This window comes from Protopterus annectens, chromosome 1.part0 (assembly GCF_019279795.1).
Source record: "Protopterus annectens isolate FY-2018-M chromosome 1.part0, PAN1.0, whole genome shotgun sequence".
Lineage (NCBI taxonomy): Eukaryota > Metazoa > Chordata > Ceratodontiformes > Protopteridae > Protopterus > Protopterus annectens.
In genome coordinates this window covers 860,217,907-860,241,865 of record NC_056725.1, presented here as the reverse complement: position 1 = coordinate 860,241,865, position 23,959 = coordinate 860,217,907, and the positions used below count along the sequence as shown (strand labels likewise).

At 38.9% G+C, this 23,959-nt stretch overlaps 1 protein-coding gene across 1 annotated transcript in view; it reads left to right on the top strand.

Annotated features, from left to right (window-relative positions):
• QPCT (glutaminyl-peptide cyclotransferase) overlaps positions 1-23,959 on the top strand; it is a 1,088,038-nt gene that overhangs the window by 405,449 nt on the left and 658,630 nt on the right. The window contains exon 2 of the mRNA XM_044063686.1: positions 2,470-2,616. Within this exon, the coding sequence (XP_043919621.1) occupies positions 2,470-2,616 (147 nt within the window). The remainder of the gene's footprint in view (positions 1-2,469; positions 2,617-23,959) is intronic.

Genomic DNA, 23,959 nt, shown 5'->3' with positions numbered 1-23,959 from the left:
GCTCTGAATTTTGGCACCTGTACATCCTATTTATAATACCACATTCTAGTGCTTAAATAGACATGTGGTGTATGGGGAAGGTGCCCAAAAGCTGTAATAGACTGGACAGCCAATATCCTTGGCAAGGGACATCCCACAGAGCTTTATGCTGTTGTTGCAGCAGTGATCTATTTGAACATCTATAGTTATGTTCACTGATAGACATGCTAAAATTGCTGTTAAAAAAACTACCTATGCCTCTGGTAGCAAATTCACATATAGCAACAAACCTTGTCAGTCTTGTTGCCTTTCATTATTTAAGGGTTTGTCAAATGGCACACTTTTGCCAAGTGCAGATTATAACCTTAAACTTTTCATATGATCGACATGTCCAGACAGAGGCAGACATATTAATAGTGTCAGTTATGAACTATCTTTCTCACATTACACAAATTCTACCTACACTATTGGGGGCAAACATCCTAGCATAGTAGTAGTAGTATTGTAGTTAAGTTTAACTGCATGTATGAACTGTCATTGTTCATATGTTATGGATAATTCTTCTTCTTCTTCTTTCGGCTTTTTCCCGGTTAGGGGTCGCCACAGCGGATCACCTGTCCGCTCATGATTGGCAGTGGAGTTTTAAGGTGTCGCGTTGCCAGCCCGGTGCCCAACCTTCCACAGAATGCACGCACATGTACACACTCACACATAGGGCCAATTTAGAGTGTCCAATCCACCTACAGCATGTATGGGATGTGGGAGGAACTGGAGCACCCGAAGAAAACCCACACGACCACAGGGAGGACATGCAGACTCTGCACAGAAGGCACCCCAGCCGAAAATCGAACCAGAGAACCTCTTGCTGTGAGGCAGCAATGCTAACCACTGCACCACCGTGGCCGCCCCCGTTCATATGTTATGGATAATCTCAAGTCTTATTTCTCATTAGCATTTTTTCCACTTTCTTCATTTTATTCATACAGTTCTTTTTTTCACGAGTACTGCACTGCATTTCACATGACAGTTACAGCATATAGAGGGCCTTCCCTGCATAAGGTACTGTACTTTTTTATTCTGTAGACATGCTACAGGTTCAGTGTTGCTATCTCCGGCTTATTTCTTTCAGCATTTATTATAAGCTGTAGTGTACATGAAAACTTAAAAAAAAATTCAGTTAGGGAAACCAGTGGTGAGATGCAGCTAGGCAAGCTTCAACCTTTAGTCTTAAATTGCTTGTTTGCTGTGTGGTGTTTAGTAATTCACTTAACCAGATAATCATCAAAGATATTTCTGTGAAAAGGCACATCAGTCACATGCTACTGCTACTAATGGAACTCGACAGTCAGTAATGAAAAATGGTGGGTTATATATATATATATATATATATATATATATATATATATGTATATTTTTTGTTATTGATTTGTGACTGTGAATTAATTCTGGATAGTGCTGTTTCATCAGTTTTATGGTTGGATTATGAAAAAAATAGGTTGTGAAATGTAACCGTTATTGTTTCAATATGCGTTTGGATTTTGGGTAAATAAAAAAGGAAATAAATTGTCTGCTTTAAAGAATAATTTGGTGCTATCTTGACATTATAGGGGATGGTATGCTGCTACAGTCTGAATATGCCATTTGTTGAGTTCTGAAAACATGAGATGGAATGTCTTGGAAGGGGGATCAAGGAAAGAATAGAAAGCTGTAAGAATTAATTGTCAGGCTTAAATACTGTATAGATAATAGCTGCAGCAGGGTGTGCAGTGCAAATCTGTCTCTTCAAAAGACATTGCACAATCCTTCCAAGGATGGTAGGAATGGAGCATGGAAGGAAAAAGTAGACTGTTGAACAGGTTAATGCATAGATTGTTGTCATAACTATTTGCTACCAGAAAAAGGCATATGACTTCATAGTGTGCATTTCAGTGGCCAATTTTTGGAGCTGCCAGTATTCTTGTCTGCAATAATACACATTTTCCCAGACTTTGAGTATGATTATGGTATTTTGTTGATTTACACACTAGAACTCAAAACTAGATATTAAAGTAAAAGGGTGCCCGTTTATATATTCTGGAACTAGGGGAGAGTTTGTGCTACAGGCACTCCCATCTTTCTGCTCTACTCAGCTTTCCTGACTAGGTGGAGTTTTACAAATGATGCCTGCTTCGTATTGTAACAGAAAAAGACCTTTCCTTGTATTTAATAACACTAAAAAAAGTAAATAAAATAACATTCAGTGTTACAGTTCTCCGTCTTAGTTATTAATTAAAAATCAATGCTGTGTTTTATTTTTTATTTTTGAAGCATCGTGAAAAAAGATAACGGCTTTGATCTTGGTTGTAGCCACCCTTGCTAATAGCAGGGATATACATATGTGTGTATGCAGAGAGAGAGCTATACATATAGATAGGTAGATAGATGGGTGTATATATACAAACCCATTTTGCAGTTCTGCATACTCTGTTACATTATTGCATTCTTTTTTAGGTTTACCACAAGCCAAGCACATTATCTGATGAGGATGTCCTTGCATTAGCAGAGAAGACAAATATTTCTCGAATGTGGCAAGAGGATCTACAGCCTATATTAGTGGAGAGATATCCAGGTTCTCCTGGAAGTAAAGTGGTACGCCAGGTAAGTATGACCCAAAAGACAATAGTAGATAATCAAGTAAACTGCTGTAAACTATACTAGTGTAAAGTGTGAGGTAAATATTATACCAGTTATATGATGTTTTAGTTATGTGATGTCTCTATTTATTTATTATTTGACATTTATTGACTGGGTTAGTCTGACTAAGCTGTCACCCTTTTTCAGCAGAGGCCCGGGGAGAAAAGCACCACAGTTAACACATAAGAAAAGTACAGTACAGTATTAAAGAAGTTAGTACATAGTTTACAATTTACAACTAATAATGTAAAGGCATCAAGGTTATATACAAACTTATACAGTCTTGCCAAGAGAACCATCACTAAGGATGTAGCTATGTAGCAACTTAGAATAAACATATTAGAATAGATAGTTCACACAGGTAGTTAAAGCTAGTTACAGGTTGGATTTACAGTTACAGTTGTTGAGTAAGGTTGAGAAAAAAAGGAGGGAGAGGTAGGTAGTAGATAGCCGAAGAGGTGAGGTAAACCGTTAAGGAGGGTGTGTGCAGTGGCAGGTCCAGGAGCTTTTTAGGCAGTTTTGAATTGTTTTAATTGAGTAATATATCTAATATCCAGCGGAAGTTTGTTCCAAGGGAGGGCAGGGGAGTAGCTGTAAAGGTTTTGTCCTATTTTGCTTTTTGGTTTATAGATTTGAAGTAAATTTTGGTCTGTTTTTTGGAGATTCCTGTGAGGGGTGTAGAGGGAGACAAGAGAGGAGATGTTGGGACAGAAGGAGGGCAGATACAGGATGGAATGAATGATCTGAAGCTGAGAGAGCAGTTGGTGGGGAAATTCTAGCCAGTTTAAGCTGTTAAGAGAAAGGCAGTGGTGAGATTTACAAGTTTGATTTGCAGCAAATCTGACAATTTTATTATTGGTAGTTTCTAATTTTGCTAAGAGAGAGTTTTGAAGGTTGGTGAGGATTTGTGAGCTGTAAAGTAGACTTGGGAGAAGGTAGGGATGGGAGAGGGAGATTTTGGCAGGAATTGTTTTTTTCTGTAAAGAAGACCAAGTTTTGCTGTTTTTTTTTTTTGATGCAGTTGTGTATGTGGAGGTTAGATTTGAGTTGGTCATCAATTATGACTCCGAGAAGCTTAATATTTGATTCAACTGTGATAGGTGTGTTGTTGAGAGGTTAAGATAGAAAAAAAGTAGATTTGAGGTGGTTTGGGATTTTTGGTAGTAGAAGAAAGAGTTTAGTCTTTTTAGGATTAACTGATTCTTAGAAAGCTAGTTTTCGATGGATATGAAGGATTTTTGCGTAGTGGTGTTTAGGTCAGAGAGGGTGTCAGCAATGGTGATTACCAGAGAGTCATCTGCATACTGCACAAGAGATGACTGTGGACAGGAAGTCTAGATTAGTAAAGATATTGAAGGATAATGGACCAAGAACTGATCCTTAGGGAACTCCCATCTTGATATGAAGAGGAGGGGAGAGTGTAGAGAGCCATTTAACAGATTGCTGCTGGTCATTAAGGTAGCTAGAGAACCAGGAAATAGTATAAGTGGAAAAAATATGGTCAGAGAGTTTGGCCAACAACAGGGGCTGGGAGACAGTGTTGAATGCTTTAGAGAGAGTGAGGAATAGGCATGACACTAGCTTGTTACTGTTTCTAGCCAGAGAAATGGTGTTAATAAAGGATAGAAGAGATGTAGATGTGCTATGTTTTGGGTGAAAGCTATGCTGTGTTGGGGTGAGTAGTTTTTCTTGTAGTAGGTAATCCAGGATTTGTTTGTGCATACATTTTTCTAATATTATAGAGAGAGGTGATACAATTGCTATTGGCCTGAAGTTGGCAGTTTCTGTGGAATTGCCTCCTTTATGTATGAGTAAGGTAAAGAATTGTTTCCAGATCGAGGGAACTTTGGATTCAGTGATGGAGTGGTAGATAAGTATGGAGACAGGTAGGGCTAGAGAGTTTGCCGCTATCTGAAGGAAGAGTGGAGGTGGATTATCTACTGAGAGGGAGCAGGGTTTCAATTTGAGAAGTAAGGATTTTATGTATCTGATAGATACTGGTTTACAAGAGAAATTATTTGTGGATTTAGAGGTGGTGGGAAAGTCTGAAGGGTTAACAGCATTGGTGTCTGAGTTTGTAGGATTTATCATTTTGCTAATGGAGTCACTGACGTAGGTGTTAAAATTGGATGCTGTTTGTTGGGGAGTATTATTGAGGCAGGGGTTAGGAGATCAGGGGTTACCTGGATGCAGTATTTGGTTTATGGAGTGCCAGAATTTCTTTGGGTTGGATATATGAGAGTTTGCTGTTGTGTTGTAAACATTCCTCTTGTCTTTGTTGATGTGGTTTTTGGTAAGGTTACAGAGCTCTTTGTAGTTTAGTAAATGGGTGGGGAGCGTAGTTATAGACCACGTTTTTCCATGCCTTATCTCTAGTTTGCATTAGAGAACGAGTAGTATGTATAAGCCATGGGGATATAATTGATTTAACTCTTACAATGCTTATGGGGGCAAGGGAGTTGAGAATGTTTAGGAATATCGAGTTGAATTTAAGTACTGCCTCGTTAAGCATTAGTTGGTTTAGGAAGGACCAATTTATTGCTGAGAGGAGGTTGTTAAAATTATCAGGATGGAACTTAGAGAGTCTACAGCATTTGGTATGCTTATGTGGTCTAGTGTAGTGTGGTGAGAATCTTAGAGCTTTAATTGGAGAGTGGTCACTTAGAGAGTCTGGGAGTGTTTCTTTCTGGGTGGTGATATTTGTGTGGATCAGAGACTAGAATCAGGCCAGTAAGAGAACTGGAGTTGGATGGCTTATTAGTATGGGTAGGAATAGAGATTAGTTGTGAGAACCCATGCAGATTAGTACAAGCTGGGTCTATCTGAGGAGAGGAATAGCCAGTTTATGTTGATGTCTCCCAGGAGAAAGGTTTCATTAGGTAAGTCCTGAGTAAGCCAGGAGAGAAAATGTTGAAGTAAAGTGATGTTAATGCATGGGGTGTATAAATAGCTGCTAAAGTTATTGTGTTGTGGTCATTAATTTTACAGTTGGCAGTCAGGAGTTCAGCTGGCAAGAATGAGGGAGTAAGGTTAGAGGGGTAAAAGTGAGATGGTTAGAGTATAAAATAGCAACTCCACCACCTTTTTTCTTTGGATGCTCTAATTGTAGGATTTTGTATTCTGGGGTGATAGTCTTTATCAGAAATATGAGGTTTCAGCCATGTTTCAGTAAGTGTAATAATGTGTGGGGCGTGGTGTGACACCTTGGCATGGAATTCACTAACTTTGTTTAATATGCTTCTGATATTCATGGGCTAAAGTGATACGTGTTTCTTAGGGGGATGGGTTGAGCAGTGATAGAATCAGTGGTTGAATTATTGTTGAGAGGAAGGGGGTTAGGTCCACGGTTAGGATGAATGTCCCCTGACAGGAGTAGACCATATAATGTAAAATTAGAGTTAGGGAGTGAGGGGTAATAGAGTAGATATTTTATCTTAGGTTTAGAGGTGGTAATGGGAGAAGGGGGGATTATGATTTTGGAAAGGAAGGAAGTTGTAGGAAAGATAGAAGGTGTAATTTTGAATGAGTGACTACATTGAGAGAATACCTTAGAAGTGGTAGCGGTAGGAGATGGGCGAAGAGCATTGTAAGAAGTGAGGTGGTAAAGGAGAAGTAGAGTAGATGTGCAGAGGACAGATAGTATCATGTTGTAGCACAGCTTGATAGTGCTTGGTAGTGAGTATGATGGGAGGGAGACAGTTAAGAAGAATGTATGGGTTGTGAGGATGAGGGAGGGAGGAGCTGTGGAGCAGTAAGGTCTGGATTGAAAGGGGGGACAAGGATAGAATTTTTAAGAGGTAGGTATGAGTAAGTACTAAATAGGCGGTAAGATGGTAAAGGGAAGGGAATGCATGATTGGCTAAGAGAGTCAGGAAGGGGAGGAGAAGTGATGGGTAGGTATAAATCAAATGAGTTTGGGGATGTGTGGGAATGGGGGTAAGGTAGAAGAGCTGAGTGAGTCCAAGCACAGCAAGTGTGAACGGAGTGGGTTAAGCCCAGACCTGGACCTGGCCACGAATATAATACATTCAAAAAACAATCAACTACTGCAGACTGAAATCATGCTTTAGCTGCAAAGAGATCTTTTTTGGCATACGAGACAGCCATGCGCTTTAAAATATATTTACTTGCAGACGTATCGGAATTGGATATATTTAGTGGAAATGATTTGATCATTAATGTATTAAAGATTCATATTGAATCAGTTCCCTTTTGCAACATTATTTATAGGCAAAACATATGTTAGTGCTACATTTCATTGTAGTGCAGCAATATTACTTTTTATTTTATTGTTTTTCTGTTTATTGTGATTAAACCATAAGCTGATGATGTAGCTAGACTTTTTTTTTTTTTATTTTGTTTTAAATCTTTGATTTAGTCTGCATTAATTCATCCTGCTCCTGCCTGCGACTTGATTGACATGTGTCATCTATCCTTTCCCTTTTGTGACTCAGTTTTTTTCGGCTAAGGCTGGATGATCTTCACAAGTCATCCAGGTATGAGGCACTTACTTGTAAACACTACTGCACAACCTGTTTGTAGGTGTGTGCTTTAACATCCCTGTCCCAGGCAAGTCTGTCATAGACTTTAACAATCGTGAGTGGCATTCTGGATCATTGCTCATCTGGTTTCTTCTCTCAAACCATTTTGCCAAGGTGACCCTTCCTGAAGCAACCTCTCTAGACAGTGTATCTCTAAGAATTCTAAGAATTTTAATGACTTAGGTTCATAGGTATATACTAGGTAATGATTCCCAGTGCCTTTATAAGCCTAGCCACACAACCTCATCCTAGTTCTGTCCCCTTGTAATATGTGCATCTTAATTGGGGGGTATGTTTGTTAGGAGGTTGCTAAAAGTTATGTGGGGGGTCTGTGTTAGTTAGAGAATGTTTACTGTTGGCTTATGTCTATAAGAGACATGGAGGCCAGCCTAGGGATGAATTCATGATTATCCATCCAATGTATACTGTCTTTCTCTAGCCGTAAGACTGGGGAAGAATTTGCAATTTCCCATCCAGTGGTTAAGATTACATTTGAATAGAGTTAGGGCTGGACTCTGCTTCACATGGCTGGAGAACCTGTTCTAGACCATGGGGATCCATTGATTCACATATCTGTCTTGCCAGCATGTTCTAATTATGTTACAAGCAATGTTAAATCCCTGTATCTAGTGTTTCTGGTGGTCCTTGTTTTGCAGATGTGCAAAGCTCCATTAGGGCTGGATCTAAAGATGCTTTATATGCCAAACATAGATTGCCTCTCAATAATTTGTAGGAGACTGAATATAGAGACAGGGCTCTAAGGCGATCTCTATAGGACAGTGTGTCAATACCCTGGATTCTCTTGGTGAGGAACCTCTGTGGGTGTTCCAGGTATGGTTAGTCATGTACATAGGCTAATAGTTTCATAAGTGCATACTAGGCTGGCGTCCTCTAGGGCCCTTATAAGCCTAGCTGTGCAACAGAAATGCGACCACAAGTTTGATTTATATAGGTGGTTATTTACTGACTGCCTATGTCCATCTGAGAAATAGGCAGCAGACCACAGGTGAATTTCCGATTCCCATCCATTGGTCCAAGATGTGCTTAAAAAGACATCGACAGGAACTGTGCTTCACATGGATGGGGAGTCTATTCAAGAGAGTGGGAATTCTCTAAGAAAATATCTGTCTGTCCACCATGTCCTATTTATGTCTCAAGCAAAATTTAGGTAATTTAATCTAATAGGACTGATGCTGATTGTTTTACGGATTTGCAAAAACTATCAAAACATGGTCCAGGGATTCCTTTTATGCCAGCAAAGATCACCTTTCAGAAATCTGTATGATATAGAGACAGGGCTTTGAGGCGATCAGCGTAGGTCATTGTGTTTATTTGCTGTGTTTTTTTTGTGGGGAACCTTTGTGGACTTTCCAGTTGCTGCATGTGTCTGGTCATGTACATACCAGAGGGGGCATTGTACTCAATAATGGGTCTGATAAGGGATGAGTAGAGTGGCACTGTTACTTTCTTGGACCTGGATGCCGTACCCTTACCAATAGTTTGGGCGACATGGAATGATTTACGTGTTGGTCAAAGGCCAGATTACTGTTTACATGTTCCCAGATCTCTAATCAGATCTCTAACTACCGGATCAACTGTTAGAGGTGCCTTATCAATGGAGTAATTTGCCTAGGTAGATGTTTTTTCCAAAAAGCACAATAATGCATCGTCATGTGGTATATCAATAGACAAAGGGGAGCAAAGTCCTACACCCTCTTGAGACTTGCTATGATATCCTGGGAACTAGCAATTTAATAAATCCTCTTCCTTCAAGCCGTCTATACTCCCTTGGAGCAAAACTCTGTGGCGTGCTGTTTGAGTAGATCCAAGCACACCCTTGTATGAGCTCTAAACCCAGAGGCCTTCCTTCAGATTGACCACCAGTAGGGAGCTCCACAGGTAGAACTTTTGTCTCCACCCTAAAAAAACAACTCAAGATTTTTTGTACTAAAGTCTTTTGCAAGGAAGGCTGGAGAGTAGATGCCTTTTCTTTCCATGCAAAGGGAAATTCCTTTATGTATTTCCCGTGTTTCCTTTTATTCATAGGTTCATAGCTATATACTAGGCTAATGACCACCAGGGTCCATATAAGCCTAGCTGTGCATTTGAAATATGACCCACAAATTTGTTTTATATAGGGAGTTATTTACTGACTGCCTCTGTCCATCACAGATGTAGGCACCAGACCAGGGGTGAATTTCTGATTACCCATACATTGAGCCAAGTTGCACTTTAATAGGGATAGGACAGAACTCTGCTTGACATTGATAGAGAGCCTGTTGCAGAGATTGGGAATTCTCATATCTGTCTGTCCAAGATGTCCTTTTTCTCACAAGCAAAATGTTGGTCTTTTAATGTAGTAGTTCTGATGCTGTTTGTTTTGCAGATGTACAAAAGGTTCATCAAAGCAGGGTCCAGGGATGCCTTGTACACCAGGCAAAGATAACCTCTCAGAAGTCTGTATGGCACTGAGCAAAGAGACAGGGCTTTGAGGTAATCAGCTTAAGACATTGTGTTTACTTCTTGTATTCTTTTTGTAAGTAACCTTCGTGAACATTCCAGTTGCTGCATATGTCTGGTCAGGTGGACATTATACTCTACGATGGGTATGATGAGGGTTGAGTACAGTGTATGATGACCTCTTTGGACCTAAATGCCATGCCCTTGCTTATACGTTTAGCATCATAGAAAGATTTTCGTACTACCTTGGACATATGTTTTTCGAAGGCTAGATGACTATTTACATGAGTTCCCAGATCCCTGAATTGTAAATTAACTTTTAGGGGTGTTTTATAGGTGAAGTAGTTACCCGGGGTGGCCATCTTCCCAAAAGGTACAGTAATGCATTTCTTGGTGTGGAGTTTTAAACCAGTGCTTTGGCAGCAAGCTTTTGTCTGTGTTAGACCTTCCTAAAGGGTGTTTGTCGTGAGGAGACAATCATCAGCTAACTTAGTTAGCCAGAGGCTTTTGACATTGGCTTTGATATCTCAGAAGTAGGTGCCAAAGAGGAGAGGGCTTAGCACAGAGCTCTGAGGGACTCCACTGGTGACTGGCCACTTTGTGGAAGTAACAGCATTGATTCTAACCTCCTGGGTTCTCTCAGTGAGCCAACTAGCTATCCAGAGTGTTGTAAATGGGTTTATACCTAGTTCTGTAAGTTTGTTGACAATACATGAGTAGGGTATTGTATCAGATATTTTAGCCTGATCTAGGTAGGAAGTATGCACCATTTTCCCCTCATCCATTGCCTTAGTGACCTTTTCAAAAAAATCCATCAGATTCAGTAAACATGCCCTACCTTTGACAAAGCCAAACTAGGATGCTGAAAATTTCTATAATAATTCTTTTCATGGCTTTGAAAATAAGACTAGTCAGACTAATGGGCCTGTAGTTTCCAGGATCTGTTTAAGGTGCTCCCTTATGTAGGGGGATGACTGTCACAATCCTCCACTCTCATGGCACAAAGCCTGTTTTAAGACTGTAGTTAAATAATGACAACAGGGGTCCTGATAAGTCATATTTTAGACTGTTCAGAAGGCATCCTGGGATGTTATCGGGGCCCAATGAGGCAAAGTTCTTGGCTTTAGCTAGCACAGCAAGTACATCTTCCCTAGCTATAGTTGGAGTGGTTATGTTTGAGGGTATTTTTTGGGATGGTTGTGGATGGGGGGTAAAATTAGAACTGAATTTGTCCACTAACTGGTTCACCGTAGCACCAGGCTCGGTGAATGTGGCACCATTAACCCCCCAAGTCTAGCACAATGCTGTATGCTATGCTGCTTTTGAGGTTTCTGATATAGCTGAAGAAGGCCTTATAGTTAGATTTCACCTGGGAGGCTATTCTAACCTTAAAGCTGGCTTTGTTTGACCTAATTGCCCCTCTTAGTTATCTATTTAGTTTGATGAGAGAGTTTTTATCTTTATGTGAACTGCTCCTCCTGATTTTTGACATTTTTTTTCCTTTTGTTGAATATCCTGTTTAATTTGGAATGCCACCAGAACGGTTTGTTTCTGAAGCTAGTCCTGGGCGTACTTCTGGTAGATATAGCAGCCTCTGTGCAACCATTGACATGGTTGTACAGGGTTTCTGAGAGCAATTCAGCATAGGCTACTGTATTCTCTGGGTTTGGAGAGGCATTACATTTTGACTATCATTTAATAAAAGGTAATTTGCCTTGGATTAGTTCCTAACTGTTACTGGTTTTAATGGGACTATGGAGATGATTTTGATTTCAAAGGAGACAGTTTTATGGGAGGATAAGACATTGGGAGGGTGCAGCATTCTCTCATATTTATGGGCATGAGGTCCTGTATGTTGGACCCTCTAGTGGTTGTATTCACTATATGAATCCCTGTGCCTGTAGATTTGAGACTGTGTAGGATAGCCAGTCTATAGAGGGTTAATTAAAGTCTCCCATGAGTAGGATGTTAGGTTGGATGGTAAGTGTCTCCAGCAGGTCCAGGTATGCATTGTGAGCTTCTTGGGACTTGGAGGATGACTTATAGCTGACTAGGATGTGGTGTGGGATTTTGTCTGTGGTGATCTGCATGTGGAGGAGCTCCATCAAGTCATCCTGTTTGACTACCCAAGAGGAGTGCTTGTTATTGATGTATTTTGAGACACATCCACCTTTAGCCCTTGTCTTTGCTGCTACTGGTCTAAACATTGGAAGGCAGTGAAACCTTGCAGTGCCAGGATACTCTGTGCCACTTTAAACCATGTATCGGTAACTGTACATATGTCTGTACTCTCAACTGTGAGGAAGTCTTGGAGAGATTGTAGTGTTTTGACACTGAGCAGTAACACCATGAGGTTCAGATGAGTTGATTTTGCTATGTCGACAGGTTTGTCAATTTGGTATTGCCTAAAAAAAAGGCACTATGGGGGGGGGGGGGTAAAGTTTTAGCCACTATTCAAAACCGAGAGGGGAAAGGTGCAAATTAACACGGTCTGTTAACCATGTCCTCCCAAGCTCACAAATATTGGATCCCCTTAGAATGACACCAGAAAGACAGCCCAGTTGTTGAAATCAGTCATTTCTGGTCATATTGTGGCAACATCCTTGGTGATGGTAATATGCTGCTCAATGCTAAGGTCATATCGGCCTGAAACACATACCTTCATAATAATGTCTCTCTTCATGTATTCCAGGGAGGTACATCTCTGGTCATTTACACCAACATGGATTATGATGGAATCATACTGGTACCTGTGGAGTAATGACTTGAGCGTGTGTGTGATTTGGTAGATCCTGGCTCCATATAAGCAACTCACAGTTATCTTGTCCTTGTTCAGCTTGGTTAGATGGGCATCAGTAAATGTTACAATGGAGCACCCTATGACAAGAGTCCTGGAAAGTGTATTTGCTTGCCTTAGGGGCGTAGTGTTTGGAGCTCCACTAAGAGTGACAGTATGTGTGGTGTTAGATGTTGTTTTTCTGAGTGCCTTTGGGCTTGCTGAGGCATAGCTTTGATGACATGCAGTCTAATCAATCTTTGTGTATAGGACAATTGCTTTTAAGTGCCTCAGCATACATTAGTGACCGTGTATGTATGTTGTTTGCTATGTGATGTTGGTGCTATGTGCCTGGTTTCAGCAATCTGATGTGCACTTGTATGCAAGAGTTTAGCCTTCATTGTCATTGTATAAGTATACCTCTCACATACTGTGTCTACGTCTTAAAGGATTAAGTGGTTGTTGGTAAACAAATGACAATTGCTATATAGTCTCAAGATGACCATGTATACCAAGCTAGCTACAGAGAAGTTAGGAAATTGCATATCCATAGTATCCAGTTACAAGAAGGTGGTAAATTGTAATTAAGAGGCTATTAAGGCTGCTTTATTGGGTTAGATTATGCTAAACTGTAATAAATTCTACTAACTTTAATGTTTAATACCAAAAAATTGTCCAACAGAGAGTGAAAGGGTTTGCATAAAAATAAAAAAAACACGTAGTTGAAATTGCTTCTCCTTTATTGACTAAAGCACGTTTCGTCCTGCGTAATAGCAGGACTTTTTCAGATAAAAATTCAAAAAGTTGTAAGCATTTATAACTATACATTCATTGTCAGCTACTCAAATCTACCAATGCTAAAACTAAAACAATTAACTAATTGTTAGCCACACCTATCGGCTATCTATATGTACATTTACTATTATTATTTAAAATGTGTGCAAGTCCACAAAATATAATAATACTAATATGCAACAAATGCTTCATACTTTCCTCATCTAAAACATATATGAAAAATATATATGTATATATGAATATAACAAACTAAAAGCTGTGCTATAATAAAGTTAGTTTAAATACATATGTAAAATGAATAAGTTGAATAAGTTGTTATTGCAAAAATTACTTATAACCGCTTAGAGTACCTTATAAAAATAAGGCCCATATTAAAACACATTAAAACACAAGACATATGAATGCATAATTTTCGATCCTTCCCAGGTACAAAAATAAATAAAAATAACATTAATCATCTCATTAAACTTTTAAGCTTTAAAATACAAGTTATAGAGTAAACTTCATTTAAACCAAGAAACTGGCAAGCTCTAGTCCACAGTTGCCATAATAATTCCAGTCTTTCTAATAACAAAGAATCAGGACCCCCTCTCCCATCAGGGATTACAGCATCAGTAGCCCTAAACTTAAAGGTACAATCTTTTATATGCCTAACCAAAGCATTCTCCAGTTTCATGTTCCTGATCTGGTATAGGTGTTCATAGACCCATTCTCTTAATTTCCTATCGGTTTTACCTATATAGAATGCCAGGCATTGTTGGCATTGGGCCACATATACTACTGACTTTGATTGAAAGTTTAATTTGTATTTAGCCTTATACTTACAATCCCTGATTGTAAAAGATGAGCCCACTGCTATATATGGGCAGTAATGACACATATTACATTTACTCATACCTGTCCTACTAGTAGAGGCCGATGTTATACTCTTTTGTTCTAACAAATTTTTCAAATTTTGGCCTCATTTAAACACCACACGAGGTGGACCTTGAAATTTGTTTCCAATTAAAGAATAACTCTTAATAAGGTCCCAATTTTTATTAATAATCCCTAGTATTTCATAACCATCAGTGCTGAATGGTGTTATCAAACTTGACCAAGCAAAAGTATTTATGTCTGGGTCTATATTAGCCCATCCATTTAGTCCGGTCACAGGGTCTTTTGTAGAACATTAGACCAATTTATAAAAACCTTTTGATCTTTTATCCTGTACTTCTGTTAATAGGTTGGTAAGTTATTTGGGTAACCCCTTTTGGAAAACATTTCTCTTAACCTATCACATTCTATGATGAAGTCATTTTCATTGGATATCATACGTGGTGCCCTGACTAACTGTCCCTTTACCACGGATCTTTTTTGGTGGAAGGGGTGGCAGTTATTAAAATGTAAAAAAGTGTTAGAAATATGTCTCCTTTCTAAATATAAAAAATGATAATGGATAACTTCAAACCAAAAAGACCACTAAAATACCAAATGAAAGACGTGCTACTTTAATAACTGTTAAGCACTTTTCGTCTCACTGATAGTGAGACTTCTTCAGACATTTCAAATTTCAGTTAATTACATTTTTAAAAACATTTCTTCAAAGTCATGTGCATACAACCAAGAAAATGTCCTGTTTCATTAATTAATTAAAACCTCATAAAAATCTGTCTACTTAAATATTTAGTATCTAAACAAGACATTACATGTAAAAATTATAATATTTGCTGTATAGCATCCATTGCCATAATTCTTACTCAGGCCTATGTCCAAGTATGCAATCCTGTCCTTTCTGAAAGTAAAAGTGAATGACAGAAATTGTGTCATATTGTTAAAGTACGTAACCAGTTCACTTGCTTTTGCTTCATCACCCTCTATTAACGTGAATATATCATCAAAAAAGTGTGTGTAAAAGTGAATTTGGCAAGAAATATGTGGAAATTTTCTAAAAATTCTTGCTGCCAATATGCCATTACGAGGTTCGCGAAACTTGCTCCACAGGGGGAGCCCATTGCAACCCCGATTTTTTGAAGAAAAAAACTGTCATTGAATGTGATGTAATTATATGACAAAATGATGTCCAAAATCTCCTCAATTAAGGATATTTCCGATGCAGGTGCTCCTTTTCTTCGTAAAATACAGCTGACCCATTCAATGCCTTCCAAATGGGGTATAAAAAAATAAAGGTCCTTAACATCTGCAGTTAAGAAGTTGAGGTCCTTATTAAATTCTAGCGTAGTAATATTAGCCAAAAAAGTCCAGGAATCTTTATATATTTGTTCCTCTCCTGAGACATATTTTTTAAGAATGTAATCCACAATCTTAGCACAAGTATAAGTGATGCTATTCCTAGTGCCTACTAAAGGTCTCATAGTTGAATCATTCACACTGTTGTGTATTTTAGGAATACCAAACAATATTGGTATCCTAGGTGCTGGTATACACAAAAAGTTAAATAATTCCAAATCTATTTTACTTTCAGTAAACATATCATTGAGGAAAGAACGAATTCTCCCATATGCCATAGTTAATTCATTTCACGATACTTCAAGATATACATCAGTATCCAGAATTTTGTTCATGCTGAACATATAACCTTCACTATTCATAAGTACAAGTCCGCCCCCTTTATCTGGTTGCATTACCCTTACACATGCTTGTTTTAGTCAAAGCAATGCTTGTCTCTCAGATTTAATTGTGTTATATACACAGTTATTATGCATGTTTGAACATAAACAGTTATAGATGTCCAATTCACACATCCGTTCAAACAATGCTGAAGTGGGATGTAGTGGGGGACAGAGCGTACTAACAACATGGAAAACATTAGTCACTTGGTTATTTGAGCCAAGTAAGACATATTTAATTTTCTAACAAATAATTTCAAGTCTAAGAGCGTATTTGGGAAATCTGCCCCACGTGTAGGAACAAAAGTGTGACCCTTTGCTAACAGGTCTACCAATATTGTGTCAATATGCAAGTTAGAATTTTTCAGTGTTGTAGACAATTTCGCAAACATTGCAATCACTTAAAGGAACGTAATTTCAATTACATGTTTTTTTATTTTTGTGTAAACCCGGTCACTCTCTGTTGGACAGTTTTTTGGTATTCATCGTTTGGTTTTTGTTCCATCTTTAATGTTTACACAATACCGAATTCTTCTAAATCTGTAAGTATTGCCACTGGATGACTAACTTAGCTGCTCTAAGCTTGACAGCAAGCAAGGTATTTGCTCTATATTGCTGCTTTACAGGGTACTGTTTTATGGACTGTTCTACAGGGAAAATTTGCTTTCTAGATGTTTGCTACTGTACAGGGCACTGCTAACCCACACAAACAAGCAAAATTTATAGCAGCACCGAAAAAGGAACAGAAAACTAACTAATGAGCCCTCTGGCCAGTAAAATAACTACACTATGAGTCCTTTTCCATATTTCCCATTTCAGACAGACCAATAACTACCACCTGCCACAAGTTGAATAAACCCTGTCCTCTTAATGTAAAAACAGTAGAAGGTATGCAAAAGTACAGTGCTACTACAAAACAGTTAAACGTTTAACTGGAAATCCCTTGCTGACAACGATTTCAAGACAGACTTACAGAAGAACAGTGAGAGGAAGAGCATAATACAGTGAAATGCACACATAAAAGCAGGAAACAGTAGTAATCACCCAAAATAACTTAAGCAAATGCTGTTTTATTAATAAAAGGTACTTAACTTTCCCTGGATGGAACTGGATACAAGTAAAACACTTCTGGAATGCAGGCGAGAACTCCAAGCTTTACTGAGCTCTAGAAAAATGAGCAAGATACAACATGTAGTGAAGGAGGTTTACTCAAGAGAAATACTGGTTTGCTGGGTGGGCACTCAGTTTCATGGGTCTGTGGAAAACAATGGGTGGGAAGAGTACGTAAATAGCTTATACAACAATCAGTACCAGTAAAAGAGGGGAGGGAAGGACTTTGGAAATCAGATTACTGTAAGGGGTCGGGGCCACATACAAAGCCTTATAAAACCACCACAACAAAAGATTGGGAAGGTTGGAAAAATATTTCAAGGAGCAAGCAGGCTACTTAGGGAGGCATCCAGTCAAATAAAGCCAGTATTGAAGCTCTGGCAGAAAGGTTAGCTTAATGTGTTAGGAAGGGATGGAGCAGACATAGAATGCAGCTTTAAGCAGATAAATGATAAGCAGAATATAAATGCTATGAAGCACAAACTGGAACAAAGACAAGTCTCTCACTATTGAACTATAGTTTAGGGCACCAGACTATTCAGAAATTTACCAGTAACACTGTTTAGGAAAAAATATGTTAATACATGGCTAAGGCTTAAATCTGGCAGTAGTACATAGTTAAATACACACAAGTAGCAGCACATGACTGTAACCGCGATTACTGGCTGAAAAATGGAACTGTGGACTGTAAAGACTCGCAAATGTGAATTTAATATCTTCTCAAAAAACACTTTATTATGATAACCGCTTTCGTCCTGCTTAACAGGACTTCATCAGAATCAAATACCACTGCTGAGAAAAAACTTTTTATACCCATAAGCCAAATCATCAATTAACTGAATAATGTTCTGTTGTAATGTATTTAAAGAGCAAGCTACAAAAAAGAACATCACCATAGTATTCTGTCAAACCAATATAATATATAAAATTCATTAGTACTAAAAGCACATTTCATTTAAAAATAAACACTTATTAATGAATTAATTAAAAATACTAATAATGATCATAAATATTATATAAAAACTTCAAAAAAGTTCACATGTACAAATATTCAAGTCACTTTAATCCCTAAGCTCTAAGATGGGTTTTAGGGGAATGTTATCATTAATTCCTGGGGGCTAGAGGCATTTAACATCAACTGCCACTTCACTTCTCTTTCCTCTAATAATGTTTTTAAGTAACCACCCCTTGGATTAACTAATAATTTCTCCAGTATTGCAAATGTAAATGTGTGGCATTCCAAACTACTGGCCAAATGCCTATAAAAAGCATTATTACTGTTCTGTTTCCTAATCTGATACAGGTGTTCATATATTCTATTTTTCAGTGCCCTGTCAGTTTTTCCTACATAAAATACTAGACAGGACATGCACCTGGCCAAATATACAACACACTTCGTACTACAATTTCCATTCTTGAAATAAACTGTAGTCTTGTTGATATTTTCTAATAGTGTGTCTATGTTGTCAAAAATAAAAGAACATTGACTACATGAATCACATTTTCTTGTACCTTGGGGGGGGCACAGTATTAGGTTTGTAATTAGACTTTATGTTTTCTAAGTTGTTCTTCAGGTTGGCCCCTGTTTTATAAACAAATCTAGATATTTCACCTAAATAATTATAAATCTCTGCATTACTCCTGAGAATATTCCAGTTTTTAATAAAAACATCCTTAATCTCCTTTGTATAAGGACTAAATTCGAGCACCAATGCTCTACTAAAATTGTTGTCCTTTCTTGTATCTGCTGAAGATTCTAACCCTTATCCCAATAGGGTTTATAAGTTTTACCCCATCGTGACAAAACATAATCAACAACTTCTTTAACCAACTTTTGCGGGTAACCTCTTTCAAGAAACATACCCCCCACTTTGTCTATCTCCTTAACCACATTGTTGTAAATTGACGCCATTCTTGCTGCTCTGATACATTGTCTCTTTAGTATACTTTTCTTCTGACTGAAAGGGTGACAGCTGATGTCTTCAAGGTAGGAGTTAATAAAAATAGGTTTACGGTAATGTTTAATTTAAACCCTTTATTAGAATGGGAGATAAACGTATCTAAATAGGGGATCCCTTGTTGGTCGTACGTATGTGTAAACTTAAAACATGAACAAACACTGTTCAAATATTTTACAAAGTTGTCAATCTTTTTGATAGTTCCTTTCCAAAGGATAAAGATGCCATCCAAAACCGTACATATAACTTTAAATTCCCTGAGAGCTCACTATTGAAAACATGACTATTTTCCCATTCTGTTAAAACTAAGTTAGCGAAAATGGGGGCACATGATGCCCCCATAGTCACACCTTTTATTTGCTTAAAATATTCCCTTTCAGAATGTATAAAATTGTTGTCCAAAACTGTCGTCATAAATTAAGATATTAAGTGTACCTCGTCCCATTCTAAATTCAAACATTTGACCATACTGTTATAAAAAAATTTCAGTCCTTTATTCTTGGATATGGAAGTAAATAGATTGATGACTTCTGTCAAGAGTATCAAATCATTTTCCCATAGTTCATCTTTTAATTTCCCTAAAAAGTCCCAGGAATCTTTCAGCAAATATTGTACATTAGTGTATGTGTGTTTTAACCAATTATCAGTGACTACTCCATATGGAAATGTTTTGGATTTGCTACCATAAATTATTGGACGAAAAGGTGGTTTTAAAACATCTTTTTGAAACTTTGGGACACCAAATATGGTAGCAATTACTGGATTCCTGACTTTTAAATAATTGTAGGTGTCAATAAAAATCCTTTGGTCTAATAAATATTCTTCTAAACATAAGCCCATTCTTAAAAAAGCAGGACGAAACAGCGTGACAGCCGAGGTTAGCTTTATTCAAATTATCTTCTTAAGCGCTTTTCGTCAGTTGAAATAACTGACTTCTTCAGAAATAACAATAACAAGGTTCAGTCTCCATTTAAAAAACATAGTAATCAAGAACTCCATTAATACCTAAGTAATTTGATAATTACCTGTCCCTTCATTTGAAAGACATATATTAATTCTACATACCAAACACTTGAATAATGATCATACCACACATTATAAAAAAGATTACCGACACTATTACAGTCACTGTAACTTGTGACTGATAAGTACATGTATATACAACATTAAATACAGTTATAAAAAATAATAAAATTATAAAAAATATAAAAAAATATTAAAAACTAAATTCTAGCATACTTAAGAGGTGGTTCAATAACAGTGGACAGTCTGACTGTGTTTAGAGTCAAGAGTCTCTGCTCACCTCTTTAAACTATTTAATTTTAATAAACTTGAAATAGAACAAGTGTCATTAAGACCTGGGAAACAGTATGCACTCAGTCTCACCTGCCAAATTAGTTCAGATTCTTCTAACTTAAAAGGTCTCGCCCCCCCCCCTACAATCATGACTAACCTGGTCAATAATGATAAAGTTAAAGTTGTGGTTGTTGAATACAGATATGTGTTTAGCTAGGGCATTCTCGAGTTTACACTTTCTGATAGCATATAAGTGTTCATAAATTCTGTCTCTAAGTCTCCTTTCGGTCTTACCAACATAGAAGATTGGGCAAGATGTGCATCTAGCTAAATAAACAACAGAGGTAGAATTGCAATTGTATTTATGTTTTAGTTTATAAGAAACACCATTTAGATGGAAACAATTTGTTTCAAACACGTATCTGCAGTAATTGCAATTCTGACACTTGACCATACCTGGATTGCATACACAGGGGGTATTGCATCCTTCAAGCACAGCCTTAATATTCCTCCCTCTCCAAAAAGCCACTTTTGGTCTGTCACCTAGTTTATCATGTATAAAGGGGTACATTTTAAATCATTCCCAATTCTTCCGAATTATATTAATACAAACATTGCTATCTTTACTAAATGTAGTGGTAAAGTATGTAGTATTAGTAGTGTTGGTGCAAGTCTGGTGAGGTTCAGCTGTTTCATATGGGCTGACACAATCATGATTGGATAAGTGTCCTGGGTAATCTGATACAAAACAGATGTTCTTCGTTTCCCATTGCTGCAGTCCTTACTATTGGGTATAGTCCGCATCCAGTCGGCCCGAATACCAGAGTATAAGGCTGACGTCGGTCAGGGCGCATTAGACTGACGTCAGTACGTCAGGGTACTAATGCGCATGACCGACGTCATATCCTCAGTCTTTTTTGCCGCATGGTCCGATGCAGAAGCAGTTTTGCGAGTGCAGGTTGGCGTTCTGAAATATTTCCGAAACCGGAGTTTCAGACCGAAACAGAGTTGGCTAAGTACCCGTTGGGAACATTTTGGTTTTCTTGCCTCAGTATTTAACGGATGTCAGAAAAAGTGAATAACTGTATTTCTTGTGGGAAACAGTTACCTCATAGGGATTACCATACCTTGTGTATACCTTGTTTAGGGCCTGTGCACGCCGTTGTTGGTTGCGCTCTTGTGCTAGGTTTAACAAACGCACTATTAAGAGGAGGTTAGACTGTGCCAGGTTAGTGTTTGGGAAGCGTTGCAATTATAAAATGCCGTCGGTTGCTCCGACGCCCGCTTCGTCCAAGAAGCGCAAGGACAAAACAGCGAAGCCTAGGGTTGATGAACCGGCAGTCCCGGACGTCGGTTCTTTAGAAGGCTCAGTGGAGCCAGAGGTTTTGCCAGGAGTTTCCATGGAGTCTCAGGCAGAAACTTTACTGTTACAGGATGTGCCTTCTCAGGAGGTAGGCCAGGCTGAGGGGGCTTCTCAGGTAACTGTTCTTCCCTCTCTTCCCAAGGTAGTTAGAGCCTCTCCTTCTGTTGCCAAAACTTCTTTGAGAGGTAGGCCTAGTTCAGCTTCAGTGGGGCTTCTCCTAGCATTTCGGGTTCTGTACCTAAGAAACATATGCTTAAAATGGCAGAAGATTTGATTACTATGATTAGAGGTTCTATGCCCCGCCTGATAAGAGGCCTAGGGTGGAACCGAGTTTGATAGTTTTGAACAGTGTTCAGAGGCTTCAGAGTCTTCTCGCGGAAGACTTGCAGGAGTATCCTACTTATTCTGATTCTGATGTGGATGATTCCACTCCTACAGCTTCTCCTCCTGAGGATTTCTCATTTTCAGAGACTCTGCATTCCATGAGGGAGCATTTTAAATGGGAAGGCCAGGATTACTCTGATTCCAGGAAAAGGCTTAGGGAATTCTTGTTTTTGACCCAGGAAAGGCCCTTAGCTATTCCTCCTGTGTTGCATGTGGTGGAAGATGGTTTTGCAGAGGCTTCCCTGAACCCTGACTCTTTGCCTCCTGCTCCTGTTAAACCTGATAGGTATTATAGGGTGCCCGAAGCTCATAAGTATTTGTTTAAGAGTCCTAGGGCGGACCCAGAAACTGTTTCTCAGGGGCCTAAAGGTGTTAAAGCTTCTGTGGTTAAAAATCCTGTTCCCACTGATAAAGAGGCAAGGGCTTTGGATAGGTGGGGAAAGAAAGTGTATACTTCTTCCACTCTAGCCATGAGAGCGTTGAATTGTCAGTTTCACATGCTTAAATATCAAAATTATCTCCTTTCACAATTGAAATCTAAGGTGGATGCTTTGGCGGAAGGTATTGAGTGTAAAGAGTTGCTGGATTTGGTTCATGTGTCTGAACAAGTGGGTAAGCATTCTTTGCAATGTGGTTTTGATGCTGTACAGGCCTCCTCGAGGGTGGCTGCTACTAGTTCTGTTCTTCGCAGGCATGCCTGGTTGAAGGATCAGAATTTAGCTGAGCATGTTAAGACAAGGATTTTGGATGCTCCTTTACAGTCTGATGTGTTGTTTGGATCGCCTGTGGAAGCAGTTTTAAAGAAAATGGAGGACAAAGCTAAGTCTATGCAAACTGTTAAAGATTTTTTGCAGGTGCAGCCACCCAAGTTTAGTAGAAATTGGCCTGCTAAGGGGTGGACATATCCTGCTTATGATTCCCAGTCTAGGGGTAGGTCTAGACGTGGTAGGGGCAGGGCTCAAGGTTCTTTTAGGCCTAGATCAGGGAGTTCACCTGCTCAGACTTCTGGTGAGGGCAGGAGTCAGTCCTTTCGTAAACAGACCCAATGACCTGCCTTTTCAGCTGCCAGTAGATTCTCGTCTGGCAGCTCCTTTGGGAGGAAGACTGTCTCTTTTCAAAGAAAATTGGGATTTAATTACTCAAGACAGATGGGTGTTGGATATCATTCACCACGGTTACAGGTTTTATTTTCACACAATGCCCCCTTTCAGAGGCATGCCAGACGTTCCTCCTCCACAAAGACAAGAGGCTCACAAGCAAGTTTCTCAGTTACTCCAGATGGGGGCCATTCAGCCAGTCCCTGTCTCAGAAAGGGGCCTAGGATTCTATTCTCGCCTGTTCCTAGTACCAAAGAAGGGGAACACGTGGAGACCAATTTTGGATTTATCTCTCCTCAACACTTATCTGGACATTCCCAAGTTCAAGATGTTGACGTTACAACAACTCCTACCTCTGCTGGGCAAAGATCACTGGATGGTAACTTTAGATCTCAAGGAAGCTTACCTTCATGTGCCTATAAGGCTAAGTTGCAGGAAGTATCTGCGATTTCGAGCTGGAAATTCTCATTATCAGTTCTCTGCATTGCCCTTTGGCTTATCTACTGCGCCCAGAGTATTCACAAAGGTTCTGGCTCCAGTGATAGCTTACTTCAGGCTACAAGGAATTCAAATCTATCCTTACTTGGACGACTGCCTGCTCCTGGCTCAAGAAAAGGAAGACCTTCTACAGCATCTGGAATATGTTATAGCAGTGCTAAGATGCCTAGGGTATTCTGTGAACGAAATAAAGTCCAGTCTAGTACCCTCTCAAGACATGTGCTTTCTGGGTGTGAGACTGAATACAGCAGCCCAGATGGCCTTCTTAACCCCGGACAAACGAAAGAGTCTATCACTTTACTTCCATCAACTATCTCACCAGTCCGTGCTGACTGCAAGGTCAGTCCTTCAAGCATTAGGGTTCATGGCATCTTGTATTCTGGTGCTTCCCAATGCCAAACTGCATATGAGGAAGCTACA